This window comes from Aotus nancymaae, unplaced genomic scaffold (genome assembly GCF_030222135.1).
Source record: "Aotus nancymaae isolate 86718 unplaced genomic scaffold, 86718_ANA_hifiasm-v0.15.2.pri h1tg000032l_0, whole genome shotgun sequence".
Taxonomy (NCBI): Eukaryota; Metazoa; Chordata; class Mammalia; order Primates; family Aotidae; genus Aotus; species Aotus nancymaae.
In genome coordinates, this window is record NW_026988445.1 from 26,422,147 (window position 1) to 26,446,926 (window position 24,780).

The 24,780-nt window shown below is 47.9% G+C and overlaps 1 protein-coding gene across 1 annotated transcript; it reads right to left on the bottom strand.

The window, feature by feature from the left end:
• Positions 1-524: 524 nt before the first annotated feature.
• Positions 525-4,458, bottom strand: MAP1LC3C (microtubule associated protein 1 light chain 3 gamma). The gene is made up of 4 exons (XM_012443705.2): positions 4,302-4,458; positions 4,145-4,200; positions 3,883-3,989; positions 525-1,555 (listed from the first exon to the last, which is right to left on the bottom strand). Exons 1-4 carry the CDS (start codon positions 4,357-4,359, stop codon positions 1,333-1,335), a joined length of 444 nt encoding a protein of 147 aa, XP_012299128.2. The 5' UTR covers positions 4,360-4,458; the 3' UTR covers positions 525-1,332.
• Positions 4,459-24,780: the final 20,322 nt, after the last annotated feature.

Genomic DNA, 24,780 nt, shown 5'->3' on the forward strand with positions numbered 1-24,780 from the left:
TTTTGTAGATTTTTTTCTTTTCCTTTTTCTCTTTGAGCATTCCTCAGGATTATTCGCCACTCTCTGTACATGCAGCCTGTGGAGAAGCATGGTCCGTGGCTGTGCCTGCACTCCTTGACTCCGCCTCCGCATATGGTGACTCAGCTAACCAGCCCAGTGAGTGCCCTGTGTTCACCTTTGTTCTGGGAGGCACTGCGTTGGGAACTAGCCCAGTGCCCTCCTTACTTGTTAGAATTGATACATCCCCTTGGTGGTAGTCAGTGGACTGTCGCCCACCAAGCAATCACACCCACCCATCGTGTGGGCAACCGTAGCAGCAGTTAGCCATGGAGATTTGTGATAAGAAGCCAAAGAATAAAGCTCCTTTAAAATAAAGAATATTTATTTTAGAATAAAGCTTGGCACACAGTAAACATGTGCATGGTTTAAATGACCATGTTGACAAGTTACAGCTTTGGCATTAATATGTATGGTATAGAAGGACAGAAAGAGAAAACAACCAAACAGAGTGAACGCTGGGGAAATAGAATAATCTCTCTCATGACACAGGTAAGGGCACCTCCAGGTGAGCTTACCATGGGTCACACTGGCTTCATTGGGTCCCACAGAGACAGTCTACAGGCCGGAGGTTCTCGAGGCCCGAGCCCTGCAGGGCACTCCTGCCTACACGCGGGGAGTGGATCCACTCCCCAATGGCCCTCCCACATATACCACAGAAGACACTTGAAAAATATTATCTCCAGCTCATCACACAAAGCCATCACACAAGCCAACCATTTCTTACTTGGAATAGAGTTATATGGCTGGATGCGGTGGCTCCCACCTATAATCCCAGCACTTTGGGAGGCTGAGGTGGGTGGATCACCTGAGGGCAGGAGTTTGAGACCAGCCTGGCCAACATGGTGAAACCTCGTCTCTACTAAATGTACAAAAATTGGCCTGGTGTGGTGGCACGCGCTTGTTATCCCAGCTACTCAGGAGGCTGAGGCAGGAGAATCCCCTGAACCCAGGAGGCAGAGGCTGTGGTGAGCCAAGATCGTGCCACTGCACTCCAGCCTGGGCAACAGAGCAAGAACCTGTCTCAAAAAAAAAAAAAAAAGAGTTATAATTACAAAACTTCCAAGAGCAGCCCTCATTTTTCTTAGAAGAACACAAGGGCATGCAGCACAAAAACTAAACTAGGAAGAGCCACCACTCTGCTGCCACTGGCTGGACCTGATCACTCCCGGCATCCCTGCTTCTCAGACTCCTCCACAAACATACAGGAGAAAACCAATCTCTTCTGCCAGCGTCTGATGTGTCTGTCAGAGCACCTGTTCTTCCCCACATGGGCTAGAGAGGATTGCAGGGTCTGTCCTCAAGGCTGCTCCCATCCCCGGGTGCTGCTGACTCCAGGCAGCCAAACGTCTCCTGGGAGGCGTAGGTCATGTACATGAAGCCGTCCTCATCCTTGTAGTCCCTGTACATCTCTGCCATGGTTGCACTCATGCTGACCAGGCTTTTGTTGTTCACCAGCAAGTAAAAGGCTTCCGTGTCTCTCAGGACCATGTGGCTCCTGGGATGGGCAGGAGGGTGGTAAGGGGGTGACCTTCGAGGCAGCCCAGGGATCTGCAGCATCATGACACTCAAGAAGAGGGAATTGCTCCCTCCTTCCCTGAGATTTAGAAACTACAAGGCGTCCCGGTTGGGTCAAAAGGGTGAGGTCATTCCATGGATGAAATATGACAAAACACGACCAGGAAACACGGCAGAGAAAGATGACAACATAGCTGGGTACGGTGGCTCACACCTATAATCCCAGCACTTTGGGAGGCCGAGGCGGGTGGATCACGAGGTCAAGAGATCGAGACCATCCTGGTCAACATGGTGAAACCCCATCTCTACTAAAAATACAAAAAATTAGCTGGGCATGGTGGCGCATGCCTGTAATCCCAGCTACTCGGGAGGCTGATGCAGGAGAATTGCTTGAACCCAGGAGGCGGAGGTTGCGGTGAGCTGAGATCACGCCATTGCACTCCAGCCTGGGTAACAAGAGTGAAACTCTGACTCAAAAAAAAAAAAAAAAAAAAAAGGTGACAACACAAACATGCTAAGCAGGCCGGGCGCCGTGGCTCAGGTCTGTAATCCCAGCACTTTGGGAGGCCAAGGTGGGGGGAATTACAAGGTCAGGAGTTCAAGTCCAGCTTCGCCAAGATGGTGAAACCCCGTCTCTACTAAAAATACAAAAAGTAGCCGGGGGTGGTGGTTGGCACCTGTAATCCCAGCTACTTGGGAGGCTGAGGCAGATAATTGTTTGAACCCAGGAGACAGAAGTTGCAGTGAGCCGAGATCACACCACTGCACTCCAGCCTGGGTGACAGAGCCAGACTCCATCTCAAAAAAAAAAAAAAAAAAGTCTAAGTAAATAACTTCTGTTTGCTATGAAATTAAAGCTGTTTCCCCAGAGGTACAAAAGTGATACATAGTCTCTCTGGCATCTCACTTTTTTTTTTTTTTTTTTGAGATAGAGTCTCACTCTGTCACCCATGCTGGAGTGCCATGGTGTGATCTCAGCTCACTGTAACCTCCACCACCCAGGTTCAAGCGATTCTCCTGCCTTAGCCTCCCGTGTAGTGGGGATTACAGGCTTGTGCCACCACATTTAGCTAGTTTTTGCATTTTTAGAAGATACGGGGTTTCATCATGTTGGCCAGACTTGTCTCAAACTCCTGACGTCAGGTGATTCACCTGCCTTGGCCTCCCAAAGTGCTGGGATTACAGGCGTGAGCCACTGCGCCCGGCCTGGCATGTCACTGTTGAACAGCCTAGGATGACACTTGGAAGGGATCTCCTGCCTTGAAGTGTGCCCTTTCCTTCCTGTCTTATTTCTGCCCTCACATCAAGGAGATAGGAAGGCAGCCACATTCAGCTGAACACGCTTTAAATGCCAAGGGCAATCTGAGTCCCCAGTCATCCCGGAGCAGATGGCAGTGTGAAAACATAGGTGCTAGGTGAAGGCTTGGTCTCACTTTAAGCACACTTCTTCCAGGTGCTCTAATTGGTGAAGCGGGCACAGCCCACCCATTCCTATCTCAGAGCTTTGAGCCTTCAGGTGGGCTATGTCCCTGCAGCAGTGGGAGATGGGAGTGACCAGAATCCAATTCATTTTACATCCAGCTAACTCCTCTCAAAATAACCCCAAAGGTTTGGTCCCTGAAAATTATACAGCTATCTGTGTGTAAAAAAATAGCTATTGTGGGCCAGGCTTGTTGGCTCATGCCTGTAATCCAAGCACTTTGGAGGCCAAGGCAGGTGGATCACCTGAGGTTGGGAGTTCAAGACCAGCCTGACCAACGTGGTGAAATTCCGTCTTTAAAATAAATAAATAAATAAATAAAATAAAATAAAACAAAATAGAGTAATTCTTTCTTTCTTTCTTTCTTTTTTTGAGATGGAGTTTTACTCTTGTTGCCCAGGCTGGAGTGCAATGGTGCAATCTCAGCTCACTGCAACCTCCGCTTCCCAGGTTCAAGCGATTCTCCTGACTCAGCCTCCCAAGCAGCTGGCATTACAGGCATGCACCACCATGCCCAGCTAATTTTTGTATTTTTAGTAGAGTCGGGGTTGCACCATGTTGGCCAGGCTGGTTTCGAATTCGTAACCTCAGCCTCCCAAAGTGCTGGGATTACAGGCATGAGTCAGTGCACCCGGCTTTAAAATAGAATAATTCTAAGAGCATCTTTTCAGGGCACTAGTGAATCTAAAAGATGACTTCAAAAAAATCTCTTTCCTCTCTTCCCCGACATACCCCCAACCCCAAAATAAAACCACCTAAGGAAGGAAACAGAAGAGCCCCGGCACACCCCCGACACCTTCCTCCCGGGCACGCTGTGCGCCACCTACCGGATGATGCTGAGGAACTGGGTCATGGTCAGCTCCTGCGGGACCAGGAACTTGGTTTTGTCCAGCAGGGGCAGGAACTTCTCCCTGGGGTAGCGCTCCACTATCACCTGTCAAGAGCATCAGTCCTTAAGAATGGGACTCAGAATTCTCTGAGTCTTAGGATCTTGGAACAGAGAGAGGGAAGTTGTTGGCTGGTCTTGGTGTTTTTCAAAGAACAGGATCAGAACCCGCCCCCCACAAGGGAAGTACAATGATGTCTTACCGGGATCTTGTTTGGGAACTTTGCCCGGATTCCAGCAACTTCCTCTTGTCTGATTGCTGTGAGTATTTCAAGCACAAGAGAATAAGCAAACATCAAGAGAAAGCCAGATCCTCTCCTCTCTTTCGAGTAACCCAGAAAGGTACCCCAAGAAATTTACCCAAGCTTTTCCTCTGCTTGAAAGGTCTGACGCTTGGGATTTTCTGTGGAGGCGGCATTTCACTCAACAGCTGTGTCTGTTTTAAAAAAGAAAAGAAAAGAAGAAAAAAAGTACTGCAACCAGGAACCTAATTCATTCCTCCAGCTGCTTCCAAACTGCCTGCAGGAGCCTGCAAGAGGCCCTTATGTAGAACTGAGTGACATCAGGCCTCTGCTCACTCCCCTCCCCCTCCCCGAGCAGCACGAGGTCAGTTCTGGTGGAAATGGAATCGCCACCTACTTGCTGGTCAGAGAAAAGCCACTTTATTCATGACCAATTCAAGATGTTTCTTTGCAAAAGAAATTAGGGTTTGTAATAAAATCATTGGCTAGGCAGCGGACTGTGGAGACGTAAAACTGCCTTATGCTGGCGACATTTCTGTACTTCAGTAGAGAACCACCTTGAGAGGAGTCCAAGATGGATCCACCTCAGCCTGAAGTGTGCTGTGTAATTCTCACCACGGTCCGTGCCCTTTTCACAGAAGGAAACCTACACTAAGAAAGGTGAAGTGAGGCCCGGCGCAGTGGCTCACACCTGTAATCCCAGCACTTTGGGAGGCTGAGGCAGGCGGATCAGGACGTCAGGAGTTCGAGACCAGCCTGGCCAACACAGTGAAACCCTGCTCTACTAAAAATACAACAATTAGCTGGGCATGGTGGTGAGCGTCTGTAATCCCAGCTACTCAGGAGTCTGAGGCAGGAGAATCGCCTGAACCTGGGAGGTGGAGGTTGTGGTTAGCCAAGATTGCACCACTGCACTCTAGCCTGGGCAAGAGCGCAAGACTTTGTCTCAAAAAAGAAAAAAAAAGGTGAAACGATTTGGCCGAGGGCACATAGCTAGCAAGAGATGCAGTTTGGATTAAAACTCAGAGTTGTCGGCCAGGCGCAGTGGCTCATGCCTGTAATTCCGGCACTTGGGAGGCCGAGGTGGGTAGATCACCTGAGGTCAGGAGTTTGAGACCAGTCTGGCCAACATGCTGAAACCCTGTCTCTACTAAAAATACAAAAATTATCCAGGTGTGGTGGCAGGAGCCTATAATCCCAGCTACTTGGAAGACTGAGGCAGGAGAATCACTTGAACCCGGGAGGTGGAGGTTGCAGTGAGCTCAGGTCCAGCCATTGTACTTCAGCCTGGGCAACAAGAATGAAACTCCATCTCAAACAAACAAACAAAAAAAACAAAGAAGCAAAAACCCAAACAAACCCAGAGTTGTCACATGGAAGTCCAAGTACTACACTCTGGTAGGTATATTTTGTCATTTAGTTTTCTCTGGGATAAAAGAAGGAAGGAAGGACAATTGCCCCCAAGATCTCCCTTTTAGAGTTAAGAAAATGGGCCTCTGGTCATACACAGGGGGAGCAAACGCCATTTCTCCTATATTCTCACAACACAAATCACTTTTGACACTATATGTGTGTGTGGGGGGTGGGGGGTTCCTCATACCCCAAGCAATCAGTTCTGCAGCAGACACCAGCTCGGCATCCTCCAATCCAACCCTGACACTGAATACCTGGAGACAGCATCAGATCCCATGGGCTGAGGGCTCTGTCCCACAAGACTGTCCCCTACTTTCTTTTTTTCTTTCCTTTTTTGAGGTGGAGTCTTGCTCTGTCACCAGGCCGGAGTGCAGTGGCATGATCTCGGCTCACGGCAACCTCCGCCTCCTGGGTTCAAGTGATTCTGCTGCCTCAGGCTCCTGAGTAGCTGGGATTACAGGTGCCCATTACCACACCCGGCTAATTTTTGTATTTTTAGTAGAGATGGGGTTTCACCATGTTGGCCAGGATGGTCTATATCTCTTGACCTTGTGATCCACCCGCCTTGGCCTCCCAGAACGCTGGGATTACAGGTGTGAGCCACCATGACCAGCTCGACTGTCCTTCACTTTCAATGCCAATTGCAAGCCCCAGTTGTGTTTGTTTTTTATTTTTTTGTGTGTGTGTTTTTTTGAGACAGAGTCTTGCTCTGTTGCCCAGGCTGGAGTGTAGTGGCACGATCTTGGCTCACTGCAATCTCTGCCTCCTGGGTTCAAGCAATTCTCTCCCAAGTAGCTGGGATTACAGGCATGTGCCACAACGCCTGGCTAATTTTTGTATTTTTAGTAGAGACGGGGTTTCACCATGTTGGCCAGGCTGGTCTCGAACTCATGACCTTGTGATTCACCCACCTTAGCCTCCCAAAGTGTTGGGATTACAGGCGTGAGTGCCTCTGTGCCCAGGCCCTAGGTTGTTTTACCTGTGCTTCTGATCTATAGGATGTAAGTCAGATTACCCACAGCCCCCACCTTGGGTTCCATTAATTTGCTAGAGAGACTCACAGAACTCAGGGAAACATATTCACCAGTTTATTATAGAGGATATCACAAAGGATACAGATGAAGAGATGCATAGGGCACGGTGTGGGGGAAAGGGCACGCCACCCTCCGGGAACCTCCACGTGTTCAGCGATCCAGGAGCTCTCAGAACCCTAGGCCTTTTGGGTTTTTATAGAGGTTTTATTACATAGGCAACATTGATTAAACCATTGGCCACTGATAAGCGATTTAACCTCCAATCCCTCTACCCTCCCCAGAGGCTGGAGGTGGGGCTAAAAATTCCAACCCTCTAATCTCGCTTTTGTCTTTCTGTCCACCAGCCCCCATCCAGAAGCTACGCAGGGACTGCCAGCCATCAGTCAACTGATGAACGTTAAAAAAAGACACATCGCCAGGCGAGGTGACGCACGCCTGTAATCCCAGAACTTTCGGAAGCCAAGGCAGGTGGATCACCTGCAATCAGGAGTCCCAGATCTGCTTGGCCATCATGGTGAAACCCGGTCTTCACTAAAAATACAAAAACTAGCCAGGCGTGATAGTGGGTGCCTGTAATCCCAGCTACTCAGGATCCTGGGGCAAGAGAATCATGAGAACCCAGGAGGTGGAGGTTGCAGTGAGCTGAGATTGCGCCACTGCACTCCAGCCTGGGCAAGAGAGTGAGACTTCGTCTCAAAAACAAAAACAAACAAAGAAAATTCCAAGAATTTTTAGAAGTTGTATGCCAGGAAATTTGATGAAAATGAAACATTTATTTCTCAATATCACAAGGCCTTAGAAATTAATCCCTTGTGCCAGGCATGGTGACTCACGCCTATAATCCTAGCATTTTGGCAGGCCAAGGCTGGGGATCACCAGAGGTCAGGAGTTTGAGACCAGTCTGATCAACATACCAAAACCTCGTCTCTACTAAAAATACAGGCAGGACGAGGTGGCTCACGCCTGTAATCTCAGCACTTTGGGAGGCCCAGGTAGGTGGATCACGAGGTCAGGAGTTCAAGACCAGCCTGACCAACATGGTGAAACCCCCATCTCTACTAAAAATACAAAAATTAGCTGGGTGTGGTGGCACATGCCTGTAATCTCAGCTACTCGGGAGACTGAGGCAGGGGAGTCACTTGAACCTGGGAGATGGAGGTTGCAGTGAGCTGAGATCACGCCATTGCACTCCAAACAAGAACGAAACTCCATCTCAAAATAAAAATAAAAAATAAATGAATAAAAAGTAAATAAAAATACTGGCATCACTGAAGAGATAAGCGGCCTCATCCTCTTTCCCTGTCTTAAAAAAGAGGCATGCCATCAGGTGTGAATATTAAGCAGCAGGTATGCAGTGTTCTGCACTAAAGCACCTTTCTTTCTTTCTTTCTTTTTTTCTTTCTTTCTTTCTCTTTCTTTCTTTCTTCTTTCTTTCCTTCCTTCCTTCTTTCTTCTTTCTTTCTTTCTTTCTTTCTCTCTCTCTCTTTCTTTCTTTCTTTCTGTTTTTTTGAGATGGAGTCTCACTCTGTAGCCCAGGCTGGAGTGCAGTGGTGCAATCTTGGCTCACTGCAACCTCTGTCTCCTGGGTCCAGTTCAAGGAATTCTCCTACCTCAGCCTCCCCAGTAGCTGGGACTAAAGGCGTGCGCCGCCACACCCAGCTAATTTTTGTATTTTTAGTAGAAGTGGGGTTTCACCATGTTGGCCAGGCTGGTCTCAATCTCCTGACCTCGTGATCCGCTCGCCTCTGCCTCCCAAAGTGCTGGGATTCCAGGCGTGAGCCACTGCGCTCGGCCTGGATCATTTTTTTCTTTTCTTTTCTTTTTCTTTTTCTTTTCTTTTCTTTCTTTTCTTTTTTCTTTTTTTTGTGACGGAATCTTGCTCTGTTACCAGGCTGGAGTGTAGTGGCATGACCTTGGCTCACTGCAACGTCTGCCTCCTGGGTTCAATCAATTCCCTTGCCTCAGCCTCCCGAGTAGCTGGGATTACAGGCACCTGCCACCATGCCCAGCTAATTTTTGTATTTTTAGTAGAGATGGAGTTTCACCATTTTAGCCAGGCTGATCTGGAACTCCTGACCTTGTGATCCACCTGCCTCGGCCTCCCAAAGTGCTGGGATTACAGGTGTGAGCCACCGTACCCAGGCTTTCCTTTTCTTTTCTTTTGGGTTGAAAGCCATTTTGAGGGGAGCAGTGTCTGGGGTGTCATCTGACCGCATCATCCTCCCGGCCAGTGCTCCTCTGGCAATGGAGTGGGACCTAGGTGGCTGGGAGGTGACCAAAGCCACGTACTGTGGATGCTACATGGATTACAGGGAAGGAACAGTCCTGTGGAGAACAGCTGCAGAAGAGTGCCCTCGCTTCATTACGAGGTCTATCTATTGATATTTTAATTTCTTTTTGGTTTTGTTGTGTTTTTGAGACAGGGTCTCACTCTTTTGCCCAGCCTGGAGTGCTGCGGGATGATCACAGCTCACCGCTGAATCAACCTTCTGGGCTCAGGTGATCCCAAGTAGCTGAGACCATAGGCTCACACTACCATGCCTGCCTGATTTTCAAAATTATTTGTAGAGTTGGGGTCTCCCTATGTTGCCTAGGCTGGCCTCATACTCCTGGACTCAAACAGTCCTTCTCCTGGACTCAAATGACCCTGCTCCCTCAGCCTCCCAAACTGCTGGGATTACAGGCATGAGCCACTATGTCCAGCCTACTAATATTTTAATGAACAAAAAACTGGGTGGGTGCAGCTGCTCACGCCTCTAATCCTAGCACTTGGAGAGGCTGAACTGAGAAGACTGCTTCAAGACAGGCATTAGAGACTGGTCTGGACAACAGAGTGAGACCCCTGTCTCTACAACAGATTCTAACAGGCTGTGCTCGGGGGAGCTCACGCCTGTAATCCCAGCACTTTGGGAGGCTGAGGTGGGTGGATCACTTAAGATCAGGAGATTGAGACCAGCTTAGCCAACAGGGTGAAACCCTGTTTCTACTAAAAATACAAAAATTAGAGCCGGTGTGGCAGCAGGCACCTATAATCCCAGCTACCTGGGAGGCTGAGGCAAAAGAATCGCTTGAACCCAGGAGGCAGAGGTTGCAGTGAGCCGAGATCATACCATTGCACTCCAGCCTGGGCAACAGAGCAAGACTCCATTTCAAATATAAAATATAAAACAAAAGAAGGCAAACTTCTTTGAAATTCGTATTACTTGTTAGCAGAATGATATGTTTTCGGTTGCCTCATAGGGTTGTGAGAGGATGAAAAGAGGAAATCTATATGATGCTCTCATACCTATGGGATGACTCAGCTGGAGCTCAGCGAACAGGGGTTTTCTCACCTCACTCATGCTCGTGGAGCTCAGAGTCCGGCCCACTCTGCTTGTACCTCCTGGAACCTTTTGAAAGGGCTGTCCCAGCTCACGTTTTCCACTCAGCTCACCGCCTCTTCACTCCTTCAACTCCTCCCATCTGGAGTCTGTCCCAACACGCATGCAATGCTCCTGGCAGGTCAGCAATCACACACGCAAGCACTCTTTCCAGTCTTTACCTTATTATTTCATCTTTGATCCTTCAACATTTGGAATTGGCCCCTTTTTCCTTTTCAAAAAAAGGTTTTTTTAGAGACAAGGGTCTCACTATGTTGCCCAGGCTGGTCTCGAACTCCTGGGCTTAAGTGATCCTCCCACCTTAGCTTCCCAAAGTATTGGGAGTACAGACTTGAGCCACTGCATCCAGCCCATTTCCTTCCTTCCTTCCTTCCTTCCTTTTTCTTTCTTTCTCTTTCTTTCTTTCTTCTTTTTTCCTCCTCCTCCTCCTTCTCCTCCTCTTCCTCCTCCTCCTCCTTCTTCCTCCTCTTCCTCCTCCTCCTCCTACTCTTCGTCCTCCTCCTCCTCCTCCTCCTCCTTATTTTTTTGAGACAGGATTTTGCTCTGTTGCCCAGGCTGGAGTGCACTGCCACAGTCACAGCTCATCACAGCCTCGACCTTCTGGGCCCATGCTATCCTCCCACCTCAGCCTCCCAAGTAACTGGGACCACAGGCATGCACCACCACACCTGGTTAATTTTTTAATTTTTTGTGGAGGCAAGGTCTTGCTATGTTTCCCAGGCTTGTCTGGAACTCCTGGCCTCAAGGGATCCTCCCGCTTTGGCCTCTCAAAGTGTTGGGATTACAGGCATGAGCCACCATGCCCAGCCAACATTTTCTTTTCTCATTCTGAAAACTCTCTTTCTGATTTCAAGACACCACGTTGTTCGGATTCTTCTCCCTGTCCTCTGACCTTTGATCTTGGGCTCTGCTGCCACCTGTCCCTCCTTTGCAGGGCCACTGCTCCTTAAAGCCCAAAAGACAACTCAGTTTTAAGACTGGACATCTGATGGATGTGACTGTAAGGGTGGCTGAGAGAAAGGAGAATAGACCCGAAGTCAGGCAAGCAGGTTTTATTAACCTGTCAGGCTGCCCCATAACCATCAGAGGAGGCAGCCCCGAGCTTACAAAATAAGGGGTTTATATATGGGGTGAGAGGGGCATAAGGGAGTTTCAGGACTTAAGTCGTCTATCTGCTGGTAACGGGCACAGAGATAGTTTGTCAACTTGTAACAGACCTACAATACATCATCCTGTGACTTCTGTGGCAGCAGTTTTAAAAAGAGAAACCAGGATTGTTTACAGATATGTGTCAGACAGGAATTTACAAGTATGGATAACCAACATTTGTTTTCCCTGTCCTCCCTGGAGCTGGGATAGGCTGTGATCAGGCTGGCCTGTCAGCCTTGATGTGGCGCCTAGGTAGGGGTCAGGAACACAGCTGCAGAGCAAGCAGAGTTGGGGGAGGGGTCAGCTTGTGAAGAGGGGGTTTTCTGAGGCAGCTTGTCCCTAACAGTGATTAAGATATGTCCTCATTTCTATAAAATGTAAATAGACTTGTGCACAAAACTTGTCTGCATTATTTTTTTTTGTTTTGTTTTGAGAAGGAATCTCACTCTGTTGCCAGGCTGGAGTGCAGTGGCATGATCTTGGCTCATTCTAACCTCCGCCTCCCGGGTTCAAGTGATTCTCCTGCTTCAGCCTCATGAGTAGCTGGGACTACAGGCACACGCCACCAAGCCTGGCTAATTTTTGTATTTTTGGTAGAGACGGGGGTTTCACCGTGTTAGCCAGGATGGTCTCGATCTCCTGACCTTGTGAACCACCACGTCTGGCTTGTCTGCACTCTTTTTTTTTTAAGACAGGGTTTCACCATGTTGGTCAGGCTGGTCTTGAACTCCCGACCTCAGGTGATCCGCCCGCCTCGGCCTCCCAGAGTGCTGGGATTACAGGCGTGAGCCACCGTGCCCGGCCTGCCTTGTCTGCACTCTTATCTGTAGCAGGTAATCTCGTGAAAATGCAAGACTCGACATGCAAATAGAGCTTTAAGATGAGGCTCTGAATGGAGCACCAGTGCTTGTAACCATCATCCACCCAGCCCTCGCTATGTATAGATTTTAGAGCCGCGAGTGGCCTTTCTGACTCTTGATGTTGGCTTTGTCCTGGTTCCCCCATGATTCTCTTCTTGCTCCAAGCTTTTCTGGGATGATTTTAATCATTCCCGGGGAGTTTCCTAAAGTGACTCAACTTTTGCAATGTGATTAAAAATAAGATTGCCTCTTGGCAAGTGTGGGTGTCTGGGGCTCAGGGAGTGACTGGGATAGATCGAGTTTACTCCCTGCGGCTGCTGTCATTCATCCTTCCTGGCTACAAGCTCGGGAGATTATAGGGAGAGGCAAATTTGGGAACCTAACTACGTGGAAGTAAAATGTGTACATCTGAAATAAGAGGTTAGCTGGGTGAGGTGGCTCACGCCTAAAATCCCAGCACTTTGAGAAGCCAAGGCGGAAGGCTTGCTTGAGCCCAGGAGTTCAAGACTAGCCTGGGCAACATAGCAAGACCCTGTCTCTACAAAAAAATTTAAAAATTAGCCAGGCATGGTGGCATGCGCCTTTGGTCCCATCTACTCGGGAGGCTGAGGAGGGAGGATTGCTTGAGCCTGGGAGGTGAAGGCTGAAATGAGCCGTGAACAAACACACTGCTGCACTCCAGCCTGGGTGACAGAGCAAAATCCTGTCTCACAAATAAATTAATAAAATAAAATAGACTGCTGCAGGTTAGGGAGATGTGTCCATTTTATAGAGGAGAGAGATTCTCAAGGCTGCTTCAGAATGTTGCCTGATTCCTTTGTTAAACCTGCCGTGGTCTTTGTAGCTTCTCAAAGTGGGGGAGATCTGAGATTAAGGACAGAGGGGGATCCTACTGTTGAAGAGAGTTCTGGAACCTCCCAGTCTAGATCACATGCACAGGATAGGAAGGCAATGCTCACAAGCTCCGGGTAGACAGCTGAAAATCAAACTTTATTTCATTCGGTTTTATTTTTACTTTTATCATCAAGTCTCCTTTAAGATGTTACTTACTGGCCATGTACAGTGGTTCCCACTTTTGGAGGCCAAGGCAGGTGGATTGCTTGAGGTCAGGAGCTCGGCACCAGCCTGACCAAGATGGTGAAACTGTAAGGTTGGCTGCGTCGTGGAGAGTTCGGACACGCCTCCTCCCCTCGCCCGGAGCTCGGACACGCCTTCCTCCCCTCGCTGGGAGCTCGGACACGCTCCCTCCCCTCGCCGGGAGCTCAGACACGCCTCCTTCCATCCGGGTCCCACTCCCCTCCATTTTGTCCCACCCACCTTGGCCACAGCCAATCGGATGCCTCCACTCCCTATAAAATCCCGTGCCTGAGAGGAGTCCGCGCGACTTCTCCGGCCCTTCCTGTCTGGACCGCAGAACCTCGTCCGGGAGCCTGAATTAAATGCCCTTGCATTGGATTATTTTCGTGCTGGCCTCAGTTTCTCCGTTTTGTCTTCGGCGAAAACAGACCTTACAGAAACCCTGTCCATAATAAAAAGAAGAAAATACAAAACTTAGCAGAGCATAATGGCAGGTGCCTGTAATCCCAGCTATTGGTCGAGGCTGAGGCAGGAGAATCACTTGAAGCCAAGAGGCGGAGGTTGCAGTGAGCCAAGATGGCGCTATTGCACTCCACCCTGGGCCACAGAGTGAGACTCTGTCTCAAAAAAAAAAAAAAAAAAAAAAAAGCTACTTACCAGTAAGACTTATTTATCTGTCAACATGAGATGAAAACATTTTATTTAAGAATCTGACCATCTGGCCAGGCGTGGTGGCTACTGTAATTCCAGCACTTTGGGAGGTCGAGGTGGGTGGATCACAAGATCAGGAGATCAAGACCATCCTGGCCAACATGGTGAAATCCTGTCTCTATTAAAAATACAAAAATTAGCTGCGTGTGGTGGCGCATGCCTGTAATCCCAGCTACTCAGGAGGCTGAGGCAGGAGAATCATTTGAACCAGGGAGTTGGAAGTTGTAATAAACCGGGATTGTGCTGCTGCACTCCAGCCTGGCAACAGAGGGAGACTCCATCTCAAAAAAAAAAAAAAAAAAAAGAGGCCATCAAAGGAAATGATTCTGGTTCGCAGTCCCAAATGAGCCACTGAATCAAGAAGTCATTTGAGCTCAAAATTTGCTTAGTTAACTTGTGAAATGGTTTTAGAAATGGCAATTTTGCTATCCTACCCCAAGGCAGGATTTTAAAAAGCCCATAATAGCTGTCACATGACTGAGGGCAAGGCTTCATCTGCGCATCCCCAGTAGCTTGCGCAGAGCCTGGCACATAGTACATGCTTATAAAAGTTGAATGGATTAATCTGCATTCAAATTGCTAACAGGGAAAAGTGCCCAGCTGCAGAGTGATGTAGCTTGAAGTCCAGCAAGCGGGAAAGGCATGTTGATTACACGTAAAATGAATTGCAACCCCTTCCAGGGGGTAGAATGAGGCCAGGGTTGTCTCCTTGCCACTGAGTTGTCTCCTTTTTATTTAATTAATTAATTTATTTATTTTGAGACCGAGTCTCACTCTGTTGCCCAGACTGGAGTGCAGTGGCTTGATCTTGGCTCACTGCAACCTCCGCCTCCTAGGTTCAAGCGATTTCTCCTGCCTCAGCCTCCCAAATAGCTGGGATTATAGGTGCTGGCCACTATGCCCAGCTAACTTTTTGTATTTTTAGTAGAGACAGGCTTTCACCGTGTTGGCCAGGCTGGTCTCAAACTTTTGACCTCAGGTGATCTAACTGCCCCAGCCTCCCAAAGTGCTGGAATTACAGGCATGAGCCACTGCGCCTGGCCCTGAGTTGTCTCCTTGAGGACTGTGGTATACAAAGGCCTCAGCACTGATCTCTGTTGCTGAGTGATTGGACATTTGGCAACAGTGCCCTGGTAGCTACGTCAGGCCTGGTGAGTTGGGGTCCATGTGGCTAAGCCCATGCATACCCTCTATCCCTGCCACCATGGATATTTCTTCATTCATTTCTTGTTCCAGTCTCGGGAGAAGTAGGTGATGGTAGCCAAAGTCAACTGGTCAACTAGACAAATTGCAGTGCTCCTCCATGCGGATGTTCTCTGCAGGGCATGAACACGTGATACATAGATCTTTATACCTCATGACTATGCCCACAGATCCATACTTATGCCCCTTCCCCAAACTTTTTTTTGAAACAGAGTTTAGCTCTTGTTGCCCAGGCTGGAGTGCAGTGGTGTGATCTCTGCTCACTGAAACCTCTACCTCCCTGGTTAAAGCGAATCTCCTGCCTCAGCCTCCTGTGTAGCTGGGATTACAGGCATGCACCGCCACTCCTGACTAATTTTGTATATTTAGTAGAGATGGAGTTTCACCACATTGGCCAGGCTGGTCTGGAACTCCTGACCTTGTAATCCACCCGCCTTGGACTCCCAAAGTGTTGGGATTACAGGTGTGAGCCACCGTGGCTGGCCTATGGTCAGCTATTTTTTGAAAGATAAATCATTCTCTGCTGCAAATGGCATAACTACATTTCTGAACCCTAGTGATCTACATTGTGATTCATAGATTGAAGTTTAACATAGACCCACACAGCGTCTTTTCCCATCATACCTACCTCTCTATACATAAGGTCTGCCTGGTCATAGGGTGAAAGTGGCAGGATTGCTTTCAACACAATTCTTCCTTACTCTGGCCCAACTTAAAGCTGGCAACTTTTGTGTCCTCTGGAATATGAGTTGAAGCAGAATTCTCAAACGTGGCTATCTTTAGAACCCAAAGAAGCCAATCAGGCATTACCTTTCCATCTTTGTGGTGAAAGATGTGTCCAGGCGTAGTGGTTCACACCTGTAAAACTAGCACTTTGGGAAGCTGAGGAGGGGGTGGATCACCAGAGGTCAGGAGTTCGAGACCAGCCTGGCCAACATGGTAAAACCCTGTCTCTACTAAAAATAAAAAAATTAGCTGAGTGTGGTAACCCCAGCTACATGAGAGGCTGAGGCAGGAGAATCACTTGAACTTAGGAGGCAGAGGTTGCAGTGAGCCGAGATTGTGCCACTGCACTCCAGCCTCAGCAACAGAGCAAGATTGTGTCTCAATAAAAGACAGAAAGAAAGAAAGGAAGGAAGGAAGGAAGGAAGGAAGGAAAGAAGGAAGGAAGGAAGACGTGATATGCAATAATTTTTTCATTACTTTGGAGATGACGCCCTGGCATGCACAGACCACTGAACCCCTGAAGCTTTGCTGATTTTGTAGCTCCCGGAGTCACTGGAAAATTTGTGTTCCACCTCTGGGGTGCATGTGTCTTACCAAGGCTTCCAATGCACTTCTCACTCCTTGCTCACCTGATGAGATCAACATGGTCATTAACAGGGTGGACTGATGCCATGTTATTTGGGCTGTCCAGACAATCTAGTTTTCTTTGGACTACTATATGACAAAGAATGGGAGCGTTAACATAGTCTCAGAGCAAGTCCATTAATTTATATCATTATGTGTCCCAAGTAAACGCAAACTGTTTTTAGTTCTTTTTGATAGGGATGAAAAAGAATGCATTTGCAAGATAAAGAACCAGATGCCAGGCCTCTGAGCCCATGTTAATATTTGCCAGCAGATATTCTACATCTGGCAGAAGCAGCTGCAATTGGAGCTGCTGCTTGGCTGAGCTTCCAAGAGCTACCCTAGCGTAACAGCATCTTCTAAATTCCTTGCCAGGATATGAAGTCTGTATGATGGGGCCGGGTGCGGTGGCTCACACCTGTAATCCCAGCACTTTGGGAGACCGAGGCGGGTGGATCACGAGGTCAAGAGATCGAGACCATCCTGGCCAACGTGGTAAAACCCCATCTCTACGAAAATTACAAAAGTTAGCTGGGCATGGTGGCATGCGCCTGTAGTCCCAGCTACTAAGGAGGCTGAGACAGGAGAATTGCTTGAACCCGGGAGGCGGAGGTTGCAGTGAGCCGAGATCCCAGCACTGCACTCCAGCCTGACGTCTGGTGACGGAGTGAGACTCTGTCTAAAAAAAAAAAAAAAAAAAAAGTCCATATGATGGGAAAATGCTCTTATATCAATAACTTCTCCCTTCCCTTACTTCCTGTTCCATGTCTTCCCACCCCACTCTTGCTTCCCATCCAGGACATTCAGAATCCAGGTCCACATGTTCTCTTCTGGGACTTGGGGGTACCTACTGGCTCCATCCAGCATCTCCTATGAGAGGAAGACAGGCGCCACCTCTCCTGCTGGCCATTATGCTAATGACCAAATATAGGTCACAATTTATGCAGCCAGGTTATGTCATAGCCTAAACCTAGTTATTAGCATCATGGCCAGCAGAAGAGGTGAGGCTTATTCTAAGCAGGGATACATATTGTCTTGTAAGGCAAATGAGTCTGCATACTCTTCAGGCAAGAAGGAAGTATTAACCTTTCCCTGGCAAAAACAGGCCAGGTCTTTCAAGAGGTTCAAGATTTTCAAGTGCATTGACCCAGATCTATCCATCCCAATTTTAGATTCCAATACTTCCCAACTAGCGCCCTGACCTTGGCATAGCAGACACGCCTAGCCTGAGATCGACCTCTGGTGTTCTATTACTCCTGTAGCTGGGCTTTGACCCCGATCCTTGGCTTTTTCTGTCCTGTAGCTAATGAATATGAGTCTCAGCCAAGGAAGTCCTCAGGGTTTCATGTCCTACCTCTGGGGTACGTGTGTCTTGCCAAGGCTTCCACAAGACTTCTCATTTTGTGCTTACCTGATTAGATCAACATGATGTCATTGATTAGATCAACGTGATGTCATCAATTAAAGAATTGATGATCAGGGCTGGGCATGGTGGCTCGAGCCTATAATTCCAGCACTTTGGAAAGCTGAGACAGGCAGATTACATGAGTCCAGGAGTTCGAGACCAGCCTGGCCAACATAATGAAACCTCGTCTCTATTAAAAATACAAAAATTAGATGGGTGTGGTGGTGCATGTCTGTAACCTCACCTACTTGGGAGGCTGAGGCAGGAGAATCACTTGAGCCCAGGAGGGGGAGGTTGCTGTGAGCTGAGATTCACAATACTGCACTCCAGCCTGGGCAACTGAGTGAGACTGTCTCAAAGAAAAAAAGAAAAAAAATTAATGATTAATCATTTTCAGCCTTTCTTTTTGTTTGTTTGCTTGCTTGGTTGGGCTTTTTTGTTTGTTTTTGAGATGGAGTCTCGTTCTGTTGCCCAGGCTGGAGTGCAGTGGTACAATCTCGGCTCACTGCAACCTCCGCCTCCCAGGTTCAAGCAGTTCTCCGCCTCAGCCTCCGGAGTAGCTGGGATTACAGGCACCTGCCACCACGCCCAGCTAATTTTTGTAATTTTTAGTAGAGACAGTGTTTCACCATCTTATCCAGGCTGGTCTTGAACTCCTGACCTCATGATCTACCCACCTCGGCCTCCCAAAATGCTGGGACTACAGGCATTAGCCACCGTGCCCGGCCTTTCATTTACTTTCTGGAGAGCATCAATAGCCCCTGGTAGTAGCTGTGCAATTCTATAGTCTTTATAATTACTTTTTCTTTAGTTTTCAAGCCACCAGTGACTTCCTTCCACCATTTACCACCCAGTTCACCAGTAGCCCCACAGCTGGGAGATCAGTGTGTCAGTTCTGGACAAGGGATCTGGGCCCTAACTCTGCACCCACTACAGTCTTCACCATCATTGTCATTATCTTCATTTGTTGAATTTTATCATGTACAGTCATTGGGCTGGGGTTGGAAACTAATCTTTATGGAACACATACACATATTAAGATATGATTATTCCACTTTCTTTTTTTTTTTTTTTATATAGAGATGGGGTCTCGCTATGTTGCCCAGGCTGGAGTGCAGTGGCTATTCACAGGCACGATCCCACTACTGGTCAGCACGGGAGTTTTGACCTGCTCTGTTTCCTATCTGGGCCGGTTCACCCCTCCTTAGGCAACCTGGTGGTCCCCTACTCCCGGGAGGTCACCATATTGATGCCGAACTTAGTGCAGACACCCAATCGGCATAGCGCACTACAGCCCAGAACTCCTGGACCCAAGAGATTCTCCAGCCTCAGCCTCCCAAGTAGCTGGGACTGCAGGCACGCGCCACTGCGCCCGGCTCTACTTTCTTGTTTAATCTTTCTGGAAAAGCAAAAGACACATGAAACTCAGAGAGTTGAAGTACTTTGCCCAAGATCACTCAGTTGGTGAGATTTGAGCCTATGACTTTATGTCACTGAAACCTGTTATGATATGCTTTCTGTTCTAGAGGTTTTTTTTTGTTTTTTGTTTTTTGTTTTGAGATGGAATCCTGCTCTGTCACCCAGGCTGGGATACAGTGGCGCGATCTTGGCTCACTGCAACCTCCGCCTCCCAGATGCAAGTGAGTCTCCTGCCTCAGCCTCCCAAGTAGCTGGGATTACAGGCATCTGCTACCACGCCTTGCTAATTTTTGTATTTTTAGTAGAGACAGGGTTTCACCACGTTGACCAGCTGGTCTTGAAATCCTGACTCAGGCAATTCACCTGCCTCGGCCTCCCAAAGTGCTGGGATTAGAGGCAAGAGCCACCGTGCCCGGTCTCCTTTCTAGAATTTTAAAAGTTGGCTTAAGGCCGGGTGCGGTGGCTCACGCCTGTGAGCTAGCTCTAGAACCCAAATGCGGCTATCTTTAGATAGCCCCATTTGAGATGGCAGTTTGGAAGATCGAGGCAGGCGGATCTTGAGGTCAGGAGTTCGAGACCAGCCTGGCCAACAGGGTGAAACCTCGTCTCTATTAAAAATACAAAAAATCAGCTGGGCGTGGTGGTGTGCGCCTATAGTTCCAGTTACTCGGGAGGCTGAGGCAGGAGAATCACTTGAACCCGGGAAGCGGAGGTTGCAGTGAGCCGAGACTGCACCACTGCACTCCAGCCTGGGTGACAGAGCAAGACTCTGTCTTAAAAATAATAAACAAACAAATAAATAAATAAAAGTTGGCTTAAAATAGAATAATCTGCGTCATAAGGAAAATACTTCCTGAAACATTCCCCTAGCAGCTCTGGGGTTAGGGCTCTACAGAAGCCTCTATTCTTTATGCCAAAGGAACCCCAACTTCTTCTCAAAACAGACTACGTGCCTGAGATTCCCCCAAAGTACAAATAACCCAGCTTCCCACCACTTTCCTTTCCTTTTTTTTTTTTTTTTTTTTTTTGAGACGTAGTTTCGCTCTTGTTACTCAGACTGGAGTGCAATGGCGCGATCTCGGCTCACTGCAACCTCCGCCTCCTGGGTTCAGGCAATTCTCCTGCCTCAGCCTCCTGAGTAGCTGGGATTACAGGCACGCGCCACCATGCCCAGCTAATTTTTTGTATTTTTAGTAGAGACGGGGTTTCACCATGTTGACCAGGATGGTCTCGATCTCTTGACCTCGTGATCCACCCGCCTTGGCCTCCCACAGTGCTGGGATTACAGGCGTGAGCCACCGCGCCCGGCTCCACTTTTCTTAAAGGTACAACCATTGGAAATAAAGGCCAAGTGGCCCAGACTCTGGCCGGGCGGGCTGTTTCTAGATCCTTGCCTGCCGGGAGGAATGAGCTGTGGCCTTTTTCCCAGCTCCCATCAGCCACTGCCAGAAAGCCCAGCTTCTCCCACTCTGTGACTCAGCCCTGCAGGTGTTTACATCCCACTCCCACGCCACCACCCAGCATGAATGATGCACTCAGATCAGGAGGCATGAAGGGCTTACTAATTCCTTAGACAGAAAAGTAGAAAAAGGGGTGAAAATCTAATGTGAAGGGCGGGAGTCTGGAAGCTGGCTGGGGAGAAACTGCAGGCCTTCCTAGAAGCAGCCAGTTGTCAAATTCCTTTTTCCAAGAACCAGAGGCAGTTCTTGTTTTCATTATCTGTTGCGCTCGGGATCTGCCTGTTCCTGAAGGAAACTGGGCCTTGGTCCTGTTGTCTACCAGGAAACCCACTTTTAGCATCTTCAGAGGTTGGTGGAGGATGCAGCAGTGATCTCCCACAAAGGTCTGCACTCTGAAGTCTTGGGAACGTACCAGGTTTGAATCCAGCCTTAATGCAAGCTGAGTCATGTATGTCTCTGCTCCCTGATTCTGGGAGGTTACTTCTTGCCAGTGAACCTCAGCTTTCTTTCTTTTTCTTTTTTACTTTATTTATTTATTTTTTTAAAGACATGGTTTCACCACGTTGGCCAGGCTGGTCTTGAACCCTTGACCTCAAGTGATCCGCCTGCCTAGGCCTCCCAAAGTGCTGAGATTACAGGCATGAGCCACCACGTCCAGCTGAACCTTAGCTTTCTATCTGTCAAAATGGAAACAAGTTATCATCCAGCCTGGGCAGCATAGCAAGACCTCATCTCTTAAAAAAATGGAGACAATTATTTTGGCTTCACAATATTTATTCATTCTTTAACTCCCCAAATATTTAAAGTATCTACCATGTGATAAGTATACTAGGAGGTTATGGTGAGACAACAGAAAAGTAAAAACCAGGCTGGGCACGGTGGCTCACGTCTGTAATCCCAGCACTTTGGGAGTCCGAGGTGAGTGGATCACTTGAGGTCAGGAGTTCCAGACCAGCCTGGCCAACATGGTGAAACCTCGTTGCTACTAAAAAATTAGCTGGTGCTTGTAATACCAGTACTTTGGGAGCCCAAGGTGGGCAGATCACCTGAGGTCAGGAGTTCAAGATCAGACTGGCCAACATGGTGAAATATCATCTTTACTAAAAATACAAAAACCAGCCAGGCGTGGTGGTGGGTGCCTGTAATCCCAGCTACTTAAGAGGCAGAGGCAGGAGAATCACTTGAACCCGGGAGGAGGAGGTTGCAGTGAGCCGAGATCACACCACTGTACTCCCGCTTGGGTGACAAGAGCAAAACTCTGTCTAAAAAAAAAACCAAAAAACGAACACCACCTCTTACATCAAGCAGAGAGCCTACAGCTTAGTGGGTCAGCAAATGGTGATCAAAGGAACTCAGCTGTGCCATATGTGTTGAAGAGGGGTCCGTGGTGCTGGGAGAGAATCTATTAGTGGATCTGACTTAGCTGATGTAGATGAAGGTCAAGGAAGTTCTACGGTGATATTTGAGTGTATATAGTGTTAAACAGGCAAAGCAAAGCAATGGCAAGAGGTGGGAAGGGTGCACAGGGCAGTGTTCGAGGCAATGGTAATAGCTTTAGAAAGAGGGGACATGGGCTGGGCACCGTGGCTCACACCTGTAATCCCAGCACTTTGGGAGGGAGAGGCGGGTGAATCATGAGGTCAAGAGATCAAGACCAGCCTGGCCAACATGGTCTATCTCTACTAAAAATACAAAAATTAGCTAGGTGTGGTGGTGTGCTCCTGTGGTCCCAGCTACTCGGGAGGCTGAAGCAGGAGAATCGCTTAAACCCAGGAGGCGGAGGTTGCAGTGAGCTGAGATCATGCCACTGCACTCCAGCCTGGGTGACAGCATGAGACTCTGTCAAAAAGGAAAAAGAAAGAGGGGATATGGTGTGTTTAAGAAAGTGCTAGAAGCCAGCATGCTGGCATGTGCCTGTACTCTCAACTACTCAGGAGGCCAAGGTAGGATGATTGCTTGAGCCCCTGAATTCAAAGCCTGACTGGGCAACATAGAGAGGCCCCCATTGGTTAAAGAAGAAAAAAGAGAGCGAGAGAAGAGAAGAAATTATGGGAGGCCCCTGTGGCCGGGACCTCCAGGAGGAGAGCCAGGCAGAATGGGGCTGAAGTCTCAGGGGTCCTGCGGTGTGATTTTTATTGTAAAGTCAATGCAAACCACTGAAACCACCTAAGCAGAGAATCATGGATTTAATTTGCAGTTTGAAAAACTTGTTCAGTCCTGGTCTATCTATAACTGAATCTTGGTTAAAAAAAAAAAAAAAAAAAAAAAAGAATAAAGAATAAAAAGAAAAAAAAAAAGAAAAACTTGTTTGGGTAGGCCTGTGGAGAACAGACTGGAGGTGGCGCTATTGTAGTTGTTTAGTGAAGAAAAGATGGAAGTTCAGTTTACGAAGTTGATGGCATAAATTGGAACAGCTCTAGGTTCACGGCTTAAGCAACTGGAGTTCATGTGGAAGAGATCTGAAGACATGCGTGTTGCTGAGATGCCTGGGGAGAAAATATCTAGTAAGCAAAAAAGGGGGCCAGGTGCGGTGGCTCACGCCTGTAATCCTAGCACTTTGGGAGGCCGAGGCGGGTGGATCACTTGAGGTCAAGGGTTCGAGACCAGCCTGGTCTGCACAGTGAAACCCTGTCTCTACTAAAAATGCAAAAAACAAATTAGCTGGATGTGGTGGTGGGCACCTGTAATCCCTGCTACTTGGGAGGCTGAGGCAGGAGAATTGCTTGAACCCAGGAGGCAGAAGTTGCAGTGAGCTGAGATCGCACCACTGCACTCTAGTCTGGGTGACATGAGCGAAACTGCGTCTCAAAAAATTAAAAAAGAAAAGAAGGGAGCAAGGTCAGAGTCTAGAGCAATTCTAATCATCAAAGACGGCAGAGAGGAGGCTGAGACTGCCAATGAGACAGAAGTGAACTAGTGAGACGCGTGAAACCGGAGACTGTGTTGTGATGGAAGCAAGGTGTGGCTTCGACTGACCGTCCCTCAAATGTTGCTGCGGACTGAAAAACAGGCAAAATACTTTTTCTTTTCTTTTTTCTTTTCTATTTTTTTTTTTTTGAGTCAGGGTCTCACTCTGTTGCTCAGGCTGGAGTACGGTGGCATTGATCACAGCTCACTGTAGCCTCAACTTCCCAGACTCCAGTGATCCTCCCACCTCAGCCTCCCGCGTAGCTGGACCACAGTTGCACACCAGCACGCCTGGCTAACGTTTGTGTTTTTGGTAGAGATGGGGTTTTACCACGTTTCCCAGGCTGGTGTCGAATGTCTGAGCACAAGCCATCCACCCACCTCGGCCTCCCAAAGTGTTAGGGGTGTAAGCCACTATGCCTGGACGCTCTTTTTTTTTTTTTTTTTTTTAACACATGCAAATCATTTAAGTCTTGAGAAGGAGTTAATGTGATTGAGTGATATTTGCAGATGAAATGGAGTAAGTCATGGTTTCTTAACCTTCAATCGTTTGTATATCATTCTAAGGGCATCTGCAGTAGCCCTGTAATACTACTACTTAATAGTTTTTCCTTAAATTGACTTATTTTAAAAAATATGGCACATTTATTTTGAAAGGAAACTTTATATCATTGATGGGCCCAGTATCATTCACCGTTAGTGGTAAAACAAATACTATTTTCAAATCAAATCACTACTGCTTACTAGGTATTATATTGTTATCCCAGTTGACAAAGACCCCCATAAGTTGACCTCTGTCTAACTCTCTTCTGTTCCTGTGTGCCATTTCTAAAATAACAAGGAGGTTCTCAACCTGCAGACTGTGATGGGAGAATGAAAGATAACTCAGGAATGGAGAAAAAGAAGGCAGGAGAGGTTGCGGAAAAGGTTTATTTTTTTTTTTAATTTATTTTTGTAGAGGCAGAATCTTGCTATGTTGCCCAGGCTGGTCTTGAACTCCTAGGCTCAGGTGAGTCTCTTGACTTGGCCTCCCCTAGTGCTGAGATCACAGGTGTGAGCTTCCGCACCTGGATGGAAAAGGGTTTTTCTTCAGTCATTGACATCATCAGCACGTCCTGTTTGGCCTTGTCTGGTTCACTGGGAGCCTCCAAATTTCTCTCTATGACAAGGAAAGGATTAGATGTAAAGAGGAGAGATTCAGAGATATATGTCCTACCTGCTTAGTTGGG

What these genes read in the sequence shown, in the direction of transcription:
- MAP1LC3C (XM_012443705.2), bottom strand. Translation starts at nt 4,359, where the DNA reads ATGCCGCCTCCACAGAAAATCCCAAGCGTCAGACCTTTCAAGCAGAGG. An exon ending in CAAGCAGAGGAAAAGCTTGG is followed by an intron (nt 4,201 to 4,301) that starts GTAAATTTCTTG and finishes AAATACTCACAG; the next exon opens with CAATCAGACAAGAGGAAGTT. An exon ending in AGTTCCCAAACAAGATCCCG is followed by an intron (nt 3,990 to 4,144) that starts GTAAGACATCAT and finishes TGCTCTTGACAG; the next exon opens with GTGATAGTGGAGCGCTACCC.